A 14,931-nucleotide genomic window follows, 5' to 3' on the forward strand; every position below is an offset into this window, starting at 1 on the left:
TGGGTTCCAAAATATTTATGCTCATCAACAAAAAGTAGCAGCAAAGGGTGAGTAAATGAAGTATTTTTTTTACATTTTTGGGTCTTTATATAAAATCTTCATTTTAGTATATCTGCCTCTGAATATAAAAGCGTTTAACTGTTTAAGCCCACTGAAAGAGTTTCCAGGAAATGCTTTACATGTTCAATAAAGTTATTAATTTCCTCCTGTTTCTTAGACGATGCTTCCCATCCTCTTCATGGTCAGGAGAGCCGTGTGAGCCGGAGACTCCAGGAGTAGAGCCTGGTTTGTCTTCCACTGTGCAGATCCAGAAAGTGTTTTATCTACAAAAAAAGCAAGCATATGATACAAAATGAACGCCTCCATTTCCTTTTCCGGTCTCATAATAAAATACATGCTTTAGATTAAACTGTGCATCACCTTCATCAAGTAAAGATCCTTACATTTACTCTAAAATGAATGTCATGTCAATAACAGCAACATGATTTGTTCACACTTGTAGTTCAGTTTCTCTTGGTATTGGATTGTACCTTCACTCTCAATGCTGACGTGTGTTGGGAGACTCTGTGTGAGATCTTTATACTCCAGCGTGCATAAAACAGCTCTGGGGGGCTCGCTTTGTGCTGAACACATGAGCACCAGAATATTGCACAGCTCATTGCTCTCCATCACCTCCACCGAACCAACAAGATCCTGCGGAAAAGACAATGCATTTTGACATAATGTTGATAAATATTAAAGACATTTACCATGTCACAAAATATACAGCTAAAAAAACAACTTAGGAGACTAGTTGATAATTCTGTTTCTTTGGGTTTGGTTTAAGTAAGACAGGGGTGTCCAAACTTAGTCCTGGAGGGCCGGTGTCCTGCATAGTTTAGCTTCAACTTCCTCCAGCACACCTGCCTGGAGCTTTCTAGTATGCCTAGAAAGAGCTTGATTAGATGGTTTTGTTGTGTTTAATTGGAGTTGGAACTAAAATATGCAGGACTCCGGCCCTCCAAAACTGAGTTTAGGCAGGCCTGCAGTAAGGGTTTGGTTTAAGTAAAAATGTAAATATTTGAATTATTCTATTAAGGTCTGATCACATCAGTTCAGTTTTACCATTCGGTTTTATTTGACAGAAAGTGCACATTAATAATACAGAAATATTCACTGTGAGAGAATTAGCCAAGAGGCAATCTGCATCTGGACTGATGCTAAAATAGTCACCATGAAAATATAAAACAAAATTAAAGAATACATAGTTAAACACAAGCTTCAAAATACATGTTTAAGCCAAAACACTATAACTAAATCCAACAAGTCAATATTTCACTAATAACACGTATACAAATATACAGTTGGAGTCAGAATTGTTAGCCCCTGTTTATTTTTCCCCAATTCCTGTTTAATGGAGAGATTGCAGATTTTTTTTCAACACATTTGTAAACATAATAGTTTTAATAACTCATCTCTAATAACTGATTTATTTTATCTTTTTCATGATGACAGTAAATAATATTTGACTAGATATTCTTCAAGACACTTCTATACAGCTTACAGTGTCATTTAAAGGCTTCACTAGGTTAATTAAGTTAGCTAAAAAAGCTAACTTAAAAAATAAAAAATTAACTAAATAAAATTAAAAACTGATTTTGTTCTGGCTGAAATAAAACAACTAAGACTTTCCCCAGAAGAAAAAATATTATCAGACAAGCTGCCAGGCTTTTAACAGGCACAAAAAAGGAGAGCACATCACACCTGTACTGGTTTCTCTACACTGGCTGCCAATCCAGTTTAGAATTCAGTAAAGTACTGTGGCATGTTTTTAAATCCCTCCATGGCCTGGCCCCTGAGTACATTTCTGAGATAATTAATATACATCAACCCGTGAGATCTTTATTTGAAATATCGAGGTGATCGTTTTTTCAGTAGCAGCTCCAAGACTTTGGAATGATCTTCCACTCTGCTTAAGAACAGCTCCAACTTTTGAGTCTTCAGAGGTCACTGAAAACACACTTATTTTCCATAGCTTTAAATCATGTGTTGTAGGTTTATGTACTTTTGCATGTGTTTTATGTACAGCACTTTGGTACCCATTGTGGTTTGTTGAAAGTGTTCTAGAAATAAATTGAAGTTTATACAATTATTGAGTATTATACTATAGCCCCTTTCACACAGTGATACCATTAAATATCCGGAAAATTTCCGGAACGACTTTACCGGTATATTCAAAAAAGCGCTGTTCACACAGGCGAGGACGTAACGGAAATTTTCCGGAAAAGAGCATTCACACATCGATTCCAAAATACAGGTAAATTCTGACATCATTCACCACAAATGAGCTTTAAACGGCTGCGCTTGTATTTGTAAACATTTCACTAAATTACAAACTCTGTGGATGATCAATATTGTGAACAACTTTCGCAGGATCACTTTCGCATGTCAAGATGTTCATAATATGTGCGTGTGCAGGCGCTCACAGGCTGTTTCACAGGCACACGCAAAGCTTGAAGGTAAACAAACAACGGCTTATCATAAGCATCTCATCGATGATTATTTACACAGTTGGCATAAAGAAGAACATATAAACGTGATCTGACTAACTTCTAGCAGCTGAATGTGTCTGGAAAAATATTCAAAGGCTTTTATTCTCACAAACCGCGCGGACGTGAATGCGTCTGACTGTTGTGATTGGCTAAAGCAGACGTCTCACGTCAGCATGTTCTAGACGTGCACGCGCTTATTACGGCAATCTTCCTTCTGCATTCACACAGCGGAGCATTCCGGCAAATTACCAGTAATGTTACAACTTCTCTTTCCGGAAAATAGCCAGAACGAATTTAATGGTATTTTCAAAAAGGACCTGTTCACACATACAACCTTTCCGGAAAATTGCCGGCAATTTTCCGGAAAGGTCTGTATGTGTGAAAGGGGCTAAAGACTTGCCTAATTACCCTAACTTGCCTAATTAACCTAGTTAAGCCTTTAAATGTCACTTTAAGCTGTATAGAAGTGTCTTGAAAAATATCTAGTCAAATGTGCTATATGCTGTCATCATGGCAAAGACAAATAAGAAATCAGTTAATAGAAATGAGCTATTAAAACTATTACGTTTAGAAATGTGTTAAGAAAACATCTCTCCGTTACACAGAAATTGGGGAAAAAATAAACAGGAGGGCTTATAATTCTGACTTTAACTGTATATATGCAACCTTAAGAAGCATACTTTATCAGAAAAACTGAAAAATCTTACCGACCCCAAACACTTATAAAATAAACAGATAAAATTAAACGCAGCAATCCTGATACCTTGACAAGTGTGACCTGCTGTCTGCGAGCAGCCAAAGCGTTGAGGTTCTGGCTGATGGTTTGCAGGAAAACCTTGAGGTCTTTCTGCAGGCTCTGCTTGGCTAAAACCTCCAGAGGGAATGAAGGGGGGATGTTATGGCGAGAGATCTGGACGGTGCGCATCAGGTCCAGTTCCATGTTATATGTGTCCAGATACACACCTTCGTAGGCAGTGTGAAACGACACACACACGCTCTTTCCTTCCTTACACTCCACCAAATCAAATCCACCTAAGAAAGAAACACAATGGATCAGGTCTAAAACAGAGGACTGAGCTCAGTAGGGTCATTTCCAGGTTTAACATAACAGTATGTACCCTGTGTTTCTCTGTTCATCTTTTATTCTGCACCCAAAAGTTCTATAACTTCTCTTACTGTAATATACCTAAAACACAGATTGGTGTAAAAACTCGTCAATAACAAGAAAGCATCGTCTCTTACTTGAAGAGATATTACAAGTCATCTCGTCAATGCCGGGGAAAGAGTTAAAGGGACCTTAAAGTTAAAATCACCTCATCATTTAGGGCTTCATTTTGACGGTCCATGCGCAGAGCGCAAAACGCAGGGTGTAGACGCTTTCAGGGCGAGTCAGGACGCGTTTTTGCTAATTTAAGGACAGGAAAATCTGCCTTGCGCCAAGGCGCATGGTCTAAAAGGGTTGAGTTTATTTTCTTAATGAGTTATAGGTGTGTTTTGAGAGTAAACCAATTAGAGTCTCATCTCCCATTTCCTTTAAGAGTCAGCTGCGTCGCGCCAAGAGCGCATTCGCTATTTACAGGACGCATAGTAAGTCTAAGTGAAAAAAATGAGCAGTTTATAACAGTTTTTGAAGAAAATAACAGTTTTTTTTTTTAACAGAAAACTGTTAAACAGAGCATCTACTGCGTGAGAATGAGAGATAAATGATCTACTTTCACTTTCGCTCTTGGATAGGGAAACGTTTACGCACAGACATCTATTAGTCTATAAATAAATAATTTTGTTTTTTAAGCGCAAAGATTTGTTTCAAAACTATTTCTAAATTCAGTTCTAATTTCCAGCAAACGAATAAATGAATAATAATAACCAAGTTTGGTCAAAATACTGAGTTATTTCCAAATACACCTGCCATGCCCCATATGGTCTAAAACCTGACAGGTGGTCAAATCTAAGCTTGTTTTTAATAAAACAAATATAAATATGGATATAATAAATAATACTGCTAATAATAATAACATTATACAAAAGCAAATTGTTATGAATGAACTGAAAAAGCCTCCCGAGATGAAGAAGACATAAAAGCAGTGGTTTTTCATATTTATGTAGGCTAGAAAATAATATGTTTTGTAATATTTTAATCCTTTATATTTATATCCTATATCTATTCTTATTATATCCTATATATATCCTTAATATTTACATTTTTTCATATGTAAAGATATTTGCCTGTTGCTCTCTTGTGTGTATTAAGCAGTGTGTAAGCCAGGCGCAACTCTGCGCTGGAGTTTAGACCGGGTTTGTTTTGGTCTAATGAAAAATCTATTATAGTTTCTCAAAATAGCAACGCACCAGTGGTCCGCCTCAGAACGCCTTACTTTTTAGACCAGAACGTCTATGGGCGCACAAATGAGCGCTAATGCATTTGCTATTTAAACAGCGTAGCGCAACGCCTCAAAACGGACTCTTGCACCAAGCTGAAACTACCAAAAGACTATTGTGCCGCGTCTTGCGCCACACTGCGTCGGGTGTATGATAGGGCCCTTTATCTTGCTCATGTGATTTTAAACCTTTACGAGTTTATTTCTTCTGTTGAACACAAAAGAAGTTCAAGAGTTCACACTTAGCTGATGATTGATCATGAAGCGTGTTTGGCATGCTGTCCCGGGAGAGAGCCCTGAGCTCATAAGATCCTCGAGCCCTGGGCTCCCTCCCGTTTGCAAGGCGAGAGGGGAGTTTGAGCTGAGGTAGATCTCGAGAACTCCCCTGCTGTAGATAATGAACAGATAGTGATCTAGGAGCATGTCTATGGTGCAGATTTGTATTAGTCAATTAGCTTAAGCTGCATGTTTTAGGACGGTGGGATGAAATTAGGGGGAATTTAGGGGAAACCCACGTGAGCCCGGGGAGAGTGTGTAAACTCCGCACAGAAACATTGGCTGGCTTGGTAAAGACTAGAACCAGTGATGTTCTTGCTGTGAGGCAACAGTGCTAACCACTGGGCCACCTTGCCACCCATCTAGGAAAGGAGGAGGAGTAGAGGTGGAAGGAGGGATTCTTCAAAATGAAGATGGCTGTCATATGGAACTTAAGGCTCCTACACACCGGGACGTTTTTTGTTTGCGTTTATCGTCAGCGTTTGACGAGAGGTTTTTCAGTGTTCAAACCTAAGCGCTTTTCACTGGCGTCAAGCAGACGAGTATGCTAAATCAATCTTTCGACGTTAGATGGTGCAGCACAACTATAAGCTTCTGACACCCGGTTATAACACAGAAAAAGTGGAGGAGCAGAAGTTCACAGTCACATGCATGTCGTTAAAGTTACTGGTGACTCGAACAAGCATGGATGGTTCAAGCAGCAGCTCCAGCTCTAGCGATGAAGAAATGATTATTGTTTACCAGTGCACTAAGCAGCTGCACATTCTCACACCTGTGGGCATCTTCTTCAATGTGCGCTCGCATTGACAGTTTTGCGCTTGAGCGCCTCCAAGTGCTGTTTACGGCAAAAAAACGAGCATGAGGTGTTTTTTTTTTTAAATGACGCTTTTGCGCCTGCCGTTTTGCGCGTTGGTGTGCACGATCACATTGACGCCCTTTATTTAGTTATGAGGCGTTAAACGTCGATGGAAAACGCGAGCAAAAACGTCTTGGTGTGCACGGGCCTTTAGGGTATTTATAGTGGCTTAGAAATGGTCTGATTGGTGAATCATAAATTGAATAATGCAGGACCAGCTGCAAGCAATCATAAGCATGTGATCCTCTCGAAATTAGTTTAAAAATAAACTTTGCATATTTGTATGTGTTTACCTATTAAATGATGTGCGTGCTGAAGATCTTTCAACTGCATTTTCCAAGCTGTTAACAAAGACCGTTGTAGAGCTGCGAAGCCTCCAGTGTCATCATCCTCATCCTCTTCATCATATTTAAAAGGGAGATTTTTGCTGATTTTATCTTTTAGGGTCTGCAGTACATTGACAACAGGTATTAAAACACGCACCAAAACAATAATTACACCAATATTACACTGCAAAAAATGCTTTTCTTACTTAGATTTTTTGTCTTGTTTCGAGTTCAACTATCTAAAAATTCTCAAATCACAAAGAATTTCATAGACAAGCAAAACATACTGTCTTGTTTTGAGAAATAATATGCCAATATTAAGTGAATTTTTCCTTAAAACAAGCAAAATAATCTGCCAATAGGGTAAGCAAATTAATCTTATGTCAAAAGGAAAAACAAGATTATTTTGCTTTCCACATTATCATTAATTCATAGTAACTTCATTTATTTTCCTTCAGCTTAGTCTTTATTTCAGAGGTCACCACAGCGGAATGAAACTCCCAACTATTCCAGCATATGTTTTACGCAGCGGATGTCCAGTACTGGGAAACACCCATACACTCTCACATTACACTATCACACACACACACACTCGTACACTCTGGCCAATTTAGTTTATTCAATTTACTTACATCGCATGTGTTTAGACTGTGGGGGGAAACCGGAGCACCCGGAGGAAACCTACGCGAACACGGGGTGAACATGCAAACTCCACACAGAAATGCCAACTGGCCCAGTCGGGATTCGAACCAGCGGCCTTCTTGCCTTTTTAAACGAATGTCTCTGTAATATTTGAAAGCTTTCTCACCTTGATGACGTTGGCCTGATGTTTGAGTTGATCTCTTTTTGCACGAAGGCTCGCAGCTCTGACTTTCAGCATCTGTATCCTCTCAGACTGGTGCTGGTCCTGCTGTGCCACACCTGCCCTCTCCAGAGACATCAGGTGACCCAGAACTCCTGATATACATGTATGATATGACACACAAAACAATAATTACATATATAAAAAAGAAATTCATTCATCTATTCATTCTCCTTCAGCTTAGTCTCTTATTCATCAGGGGTCGCCACAGCAGAATGAATCGCCAACTATTCATTTCATGCAGCGGATGCCCTTCCAACTGCAACTAAGTACTAGGAAACACCCATACACACTCATTCACACACACACACACACTGATAGACTACAGCTAATTTAGTTTCTTCAATTGACTTATAGCTCATGTCTTGTGGGAGAAACCGGAGCACCTGGAGCAAACCCACGCCAACATCTCGAACCAGCGACCTTCTTGCTGTGAGACAAAAGTGCTAACCACTGAGCCACCATGCCATCTCTCTTACTCCTCTCTGTTTGGTCCAATGACTCCAGGCATCCGGAGTAGGTCCAGCAGAGGTAGTCAGTCTGAGGGGTAAGTCTCCGGCAGGCAAGAACTGGCCCCAGTGTATTTTGCTATCTGGGTGGTTAGGCGTGTATTAGCAAACTAATAAAGCCCGAAAAAAGCCCTGACCTTAGCGAATAAACAGTGTTCCACCAGATCATGTATGTCAGAAACTGTAGTTTACTGCTGAACTCATTTTGTCATGGTAAAATAACACAGAAATCGAAAAATAACACTTCAGTCTTCTGCCGAAGCTCAGACACGCTGCTTTGAGAAACTGTCAATCACAGCTGTCAATCACGATGACACGCCCAGCATTAAATTACTGCTAAAAACAAACTGGTTACAAAAATGAAGATCTGCACCTATTTCAGCACAATAACCAGTGCCTTAATCCACCAGAACTATCTTTCGGGACATTTTATTGCAAGTGTAATTAATTTTTTTATTTGGGCTCAAGTCTCCTTCATTAACACGGAGGAGGCGGGGTTTATGACTTGTACTGCAGCCAGCCCCCAGGGGGCGATCTAACGGCCGAGACCTTCACTCAAACGCAGGCTTGCGGCACACTTGGTTTGGTCTAGTCCAGGGGTCATCAATCTCGTTAATGGAGGTCAGGTGCCCTGCAGGGTTTAGCTCCAACTTGCCTCAACACACCTGTCTGGGTGTTTTAAGTATACCTATTAAGAGCTTGATTAGCTTGTTCAGGTGTGTTTGATTAGGGTTGGAGCTAAAATCTGCAGGACACCGGCCCTCCAGGAACAAGTTTGGTGATCCCTGGTCTAGTCTGATCAAGTGATCTAAATTATCATGTGACTCCCATTTGGCTCCCATTTTCTATTACCTTTATTGTTAGGCATTGACAATGTCAACATATCATCAACATGACGGAAACGTTTGCCTTTTTTTCTCTCTCAGTAAACTGCTTGTCACTTAATCTCGCTGTTGTCTTTTGATTTTTGATTTTCGAGAGTGTGCAATTTTTTCAGTCATTTTATTGTAATATGACACATCAACCCACAGGAGGCATAAATCTACATTCTAAAGTTTTAGACAGACGTAAACAACACTTTTACAACATTTATTCTACAAATGTGTTTCCACAGGGGGATATGTTCACATAATTTGCCAGATTATCTACAACAGTGGTTCTCAAATTTTTTTCATCAAGTACCACCTCAGAAAAAAATGTGTCTCTCCAAGTACCACCATAATGAGCAATATTAAAATACAGTGGCGTAGTAAGCCCAGTAAAGCAGCTACAGCTCTGCACAGTTCTAAAACTTGGCAGATTAATTCCTATTATTAAGAATATTTATTATTGTCAGCCATTTTAAACATTATAAATAGTCTGAACGTTAACACTGTAGTGTACTGTGCTTATATGTAAAAAAACAAACAAACAAACAAACTAACTAAAAATGTCAACATTTAAAATTAAAATGTGCTTTTAAAAAGTTAAAAATGGTAGGTTAATGTTCGTAAAAAGTAAAAAGAAAAAAGAAAATTGCTATACTGAAATGTAAAGTATTAATAAATAGTAGCCAATTCATGAACACCTGGAAATGTTGCCTGGACATCAGAAATATAGGCTACATGTTATATAATAAATATTATTATATGTCATATTTATATATAAATCATTTTTGATAATTTTTGAAATATATGGAGCATATAAATACTGTATGACACATTTGATATCTCCGCGTACCACTAGAAGGAAGCCTGTGTACCACTATTGGTACACGTACCACAGTTTGAGAACCACTGATCTACAACATTTATTCTATAGTTTGTGATTTAAAGGAATTCCCAAAAATATTCTGTTTAAGTATATATATATATATATATATATATATATATATATATATATATATATATATATATATATATATATATATATATATATTTATTAAAAAAAAAATCTACAAGAAAAAGAAAGTTTGGCCAGAGGAGAAATGGTCGTGTCCAACTGAGCCTGATTTGTCTTTGTCACTTTTGTCAATTGGTGAAGTTTGTTCCTCGCCGCTGTCTCCACTGGCTTGGTTGGTTGGGACTTGTAAAGCTGCGAATTGATGGATTTGCTCTTCAGTGTTTGGACTTTCAGAAGTGAAAATTAAAACACAACGAACTAAACTAAACTGAACTTGAACTCTAAAAACTGGACGGAAACAGTTTCAGTTTACTATAACTTCTATGTTAAGCGGCTTTGACACAGTCTACATTGTAAAATGCTATAGAAATAAAGATGAATTGAACTGAAATTTAATTCTGAAGCTGATTCAGATTTTTATTGATAGAAAGCACATAAATTACAGCATTGTTTTTATAACATAATGGTTTCATTTTTAGAAAATATTGTGTAAAAAGCTTGGGGGAAAAAAAGTTTGTCATTCTTAATGAAATTAACTGGAGTAGTAATAAGAACCAGTTTTATTTATCCTGCAGTGTGATGCCTTAAGACAAAATATATACGTTTATGTTTCAGTAAAGAATGCATTTATTTTTTTAACATGCGAATTAGATTGACGGTGCTGTGGCTCAGTGGTTAGCACTGTCGCCCCACAGCAAGAAGTTCGCTGGTTCAAGCCCTTCTGTGTGAAGTTTGCATGTTCTCCCTGCGTTGCCGTGGGTTTCTTTCAAATGTGAGTGTGTGTGAATGCGAGAGTATGGGTGTTTCACAGTATTGGGTTGCAGCTGGAAGGGCACCCGCTGCACTAGATAAGTTTGCGATTCATTCTGCTGTGGCAACCCCTGATAAATAATGGGACTAAGCCCAAAGAAAATTAACAAATTATTATTACCTAGTGTTACCTAAATGTCATGCACACTGTGTTTATGTTATCTATCTATCTATCTATCTATCTATCTATCTATCTATCTATCTATCTATCTATCTGTCTGTCTGTCTGTCTGTCTGTCTGTCTGTCTGTCTGTCTGTCTGTCTGTCTGTCTGTCTATCTATCTATCTGTCTGTCTGTCTATCTATCTATCTATCTATCTATCTATCTATCTGTCTATCCATCCGTCTATCTATCCATCCGTCTTTCTATCTATCTATCTATCTATCTATCTATCTATCTATCTATCTATCTATCTATCTATCCGTCTATCTATATATCTATCTATCTATCTATCTATCTATCTATCTATCTATCCATATTTCTGTCTATCTATCTATCTATCTATCTATCTATCTATCTATCTATCTATCTATCTATCTATCCATATGTCTGTCTATCTATCTATCTATCTATCTATCTATCTATCTATCTATCTATCTATCTATGGGAAAAGTCTATTCTTTTTTTACACAGCGTAAAAACATTACGACAAATTAAGTAATAGCCAAAAAAAAAACAGATTCAATATATGCAAGTATACACTTTAAAACAAATGGTAGACAGCTATAAAATAGCAGAAGACAAATGTAATTGAGTCGAAATATGCGTTTTAAGAGAGGCATGCTATTTTTAAACAAATGTGACATTCAATTTGACACATTTATACAGTGATGTGCTTACCTTGATCCATTGTTTCCATCTGTCTGTCACTTAAATTAGCTTTTAACGCCGTAAATTGTGACTTTTGTTTCCTTGCAAACACAACTGTTTTGAAATCTGGCGCGCTGTTGTTTGCTGTCATTCACGACCTCGGAAGCAAACACAAAACACGCTCGGGCGCATCATCACTGCGCGCTGTTTGCGCAGCCGCGTAATCTGCAGATGAATATACACTCTGTTATCCCCCACGTGGTTGCATTTTTATACAGGAATGCGCATTTTATATGATTTCAACTTATAGTGTACATCAAACTTTTTACAAGCACGTATGTCGATAATATATACCAGCAGCATACGTGTGTGCTGGGACAAATGCAAACAGCCACTAAGTACATTTAGATAGCAAATGTGTGTGTGTTTGACTGTCAAAGTGTGTGTCAGTAACCTTCAGGCGTGATGGCAGCAGTAACATTGGTGCTGTGTGTGGGAGGTGTGTGTTTCTGACAGTCCTGTGAGTGTGTGTCGGAGGAAATACATCGAGTGTGTTAAGCTTCAGATGATTTGACTGACCGTTTCAGGTAAGAACACCTGTAAATCTCTAACACCCACACATACAGTACACGTGCACCTGTTGTGTTTGTGTATATGCTGATCATTGAGAATGCGTTCACAAACTGTACAAACCCACAACAACAAGGAAGTGAAACGAACAACTTGGTGTTAGGGATAACTAACATTTAGCAAATTCAAATTTATTTGTGTGTATGTTTATTTAATTATGTGTATTATGGTCTTGAGAAATGCATTTGGGGTAAAGTTGAAACTGCAATCTCGTGGCGTCTCTTTTGCATGCTAGTTGTAACTGCCAGGAACTGTTAACTCTGTAGTGCCTGGAGGTTTGGTGTTTGTTTACCATCCTTTGTTAACCCATGGGAACCCAACATCAAATGTGCAATAATAATATCATCGTGCTTTAGTATATAGCATGTTACTGATTAGATTTGGTTTCTGGAAGTAGAAATCATCTCATTTTTTTAATGACTCATTTCTAGATAAACTATGAACTAGTATGAGGTTGTTCAATTTATGGCTTTTAAAATTATTTTTTAAAGTTTTAGTATGTGCTACTTTAACAGTAACCACAACAGCTAAGTTGCTGGTTGTTGCAATGGAACACTATGAAATGCATTTTAATATTATATATGTTATATTTTCATTCATTTTCTTGTCAGCTTAGTCCCTTTATTAATCCGGGGTCGCCACAGCGGAATGAACCGCCAACTTATCCAGCAAGTTTTTAAGCAGCGGATGCCCTTTCAGCCGCAACCCATCTCTGGGAAACATCCACATTCACACACATACTCATACACTATGGCCAATTTAGCCTAACCAATTCACCTGCAGCATGTCTTTGGACTGTGGGGGAAACCGGAGCACCCGGAGGAAACCAACGCGAAGGCAGGGAGAACATGCAGACTCCACACAGAAACGCCAACTGAGCAGAGGTTCGAACCAGCGACCTTCTTTCTGTGAGGCGACAGCACTACCTACTGCGCCACTGCCTCGCCTTATATATGTTATATTTCTGTATTATTAATGAAATATAAATCAATAGTTGACATTTAAAATTTTTATAAATATAAAACATATTTTAAAAATCGTTTATAATATTTAAATTTGGTTACATTTATGCCCTTTAAAATGATTAAAAACGTTTAGTTTTCGTTTTGAAAAGTGACCACAGCTACATATTTAATAATGTCTGGACATTGCAATAAAACATTATAAAATACATTTTTAATAATAATAATACATATACAGTTAAATTCAGAATTATTAGCCCCCGCTGTTTATTTTTTCCCCATTTTCTGTTTAACGGAGAGAAGATTTCTTCAGCACGTTTCTAAACATAATAGTTTTAATAACTCATCTCTAATTACTGATTTATTTGATCTTTGCCATGATGACAGTAAATACTATTTGACTAGATATGTTTCAAGACACTTCTATACAGCCTAAAGTGACATTTAAAGGCTTCACTAGGTTAATTACAGTAGGTTAACTGGGCAGGTTAGAGTAATTAGGCAAGTTATTGTATAACTATGGTTGGTTCTGTAGACTATCGAAAACAAATATATAACTTCATATATAACTGGTTCAGAGGTTGCAAATGAAAGGAGACGATCGACGCACAGCTTTAATGTAAAGAAAGTGGGATAGAATGGAAAAATACGGGAGAATTTCGGCAGAAATGGGAGGGGTTACATGAATGAAGCGAACAGAAAGTGTTTGTGGAGAAACACGCAAAACATCTTTGCAAGGGAACGCAAAAACCTTAGAAATATGTTTTTCTATCACACTTTTTTTTTTCTCTTCCACCCAGTTTTTTTTCTTCTACCAAATTTTTTTTTCTCACCATCACTTTCCTTTTGGGTCTCTGTACAACAACAACAATAAACCAATAGTTTTATATTTGTATTTACTTTTCTGTTGCATAACCTCCATTTCTCCAGATTTAGACTCTTATTATTATTATTATTGTTGTTCATATTTTTGTTATTGTTGTTATAATTTTAAGGTCACAAGCAGTTGTGCAGACATTTCACTGCATACTGTGCATGACTCTGTTACAAATACAATAGGAATTTGAATGCAATAGGAAATGTTCATTACTAGTGTTTCCCAGCCCTGTTCCCAGAGGCACACCAACAGTACATATTTCGGATGTCTCCTTTATCTAGCCTATTACCTTCAAGTTTTGAGTCTCTTCTAAAGTTCTGATGAGTTGATTAAGTGTGTTTGGGTAGGGGGAGTTTAAAATGGTGTGCCTTTAGGAACAGGGTTGGGAAACACTGCATTTCTAGCACACACATATCCTGACTGACTAATAAGTGCATTATCTTTGATCAGTTTCAGCTCGTTGTCATCAGATTGGCAGAGCGATGGCTTTGACCTTCGCCCTGATCACGCAGCGGAGACTCTAATATCACGCTTCATGCCTGCAGTCTCAGCATGGATCCCGCAGGGCACAAGTACTTCACTGTTATTGATTATGTGATATTTGGGTTATTGCTGGTGGCCTCCATGTCCATCGGCCTGTACTACGCCTTCACTGGAGGACGGCAGAGCACCACACAAGAGTTCCTGATCGCCGACAGGAGCATGAAGTGTCTGCCGCTCTCTCTGTCCCTCATGGCCACTTTCCAGTCAGCTGTGGCCATCATTGGCACCCCGGCTGAGGTGTACGCCCATGGCACGCAGTATTGGTTCATTGGCTGCTCATATGTCCTGGGTCTCCTGATTCCAGCACACATTTTCATTCCCCTGTTCTACAGACTGCACCTCACCAGTGTTTATCAGGTACACAGCCTTTTAATAATCCCCTATTGTGCTAAAGCTATTTCCATTTTGTTTTGGATTCTTCTATAATAGATATAGTGTACATGGTCATGTCCAAGGTTAAAAAACACTGTAGTCACAATATTCACTGCAGCGTCAAGGTCTTTTCTCACTGTCTGAGATGACACATTTTCAAACTCCGCCTTATTGAGAGCCTACTCTGATTGGTCAAATGGTCCAAATCTGCTCTGATTAGATGACTCTGTTCTGCTCTAAGTGGTTAGATGACTTTGCTGTTTTCTGATTGGTCAGATGACCCTACCCTACTCTACTCGCTATGATT

At 38.2% G+C, this 14,931-nt stretch overlaps 2 protein-coding genes across 11 annotated transcripts in view; one reads left to right on the plus strand and one right to left on the minus strand.

The window, feature by feature from the left end:
* On the minus strand, positions 1-11,450 carry cenpo (centromere protein O). 2 transcript variants are annotated; one of them, NM_001105702.2, is given in 6 exon segments: positions 1-323; positions 531-693; positions 3,295-3,563; positions 6,335-6,488; positions 7,176-7,324; positions 11,271-11,450. In NM_001105702.2, coding segments are annotated over 6 exon segments (864 nt in total). In that variant the 5' UTR covers positions 11,290-11,450; the 3' UTR covers positions 1-213.
* slc5a6b (solute carrier family 5 member 6) overlaps positions 11,440-14,931 on the plus strand; it is a 20,860-nt gene continuing 17,368 nt past the window's right edge. For 8 of the 9 annotated variants that reach the window (XR_015512810.1, XM_087289616.1, XM_087289618.1 and 5 more), the window contains exons 1-2: positions 11,440-11,827; positions 14,160-14,609. Coding sequence is in view for 4 of the 9 variants with exons in the window: in XM_087289613.1 (XP_087145739.1) it covers positions 14,262-14,609 (348 nt within the window). In the remaining 5 variants the exon portion in view is untranslated. 9 annotated transcript variants of the gene reach the window in all.

The sequence above is a fragment of the Danio rerio genome, chromosome 17 (genome assembly GCF_052040795.2).
Source record: "Danio rerio strain M-AB ecotype USA chromosome 17, GRCz13ab, whole genome shotgun sequence".
Taxonomy (NCBI): Eukaryota; Metazoa; Chordata; class Actinopteri; order Cypriniformes; family Danionidae; genus Danio; species Danio rerio.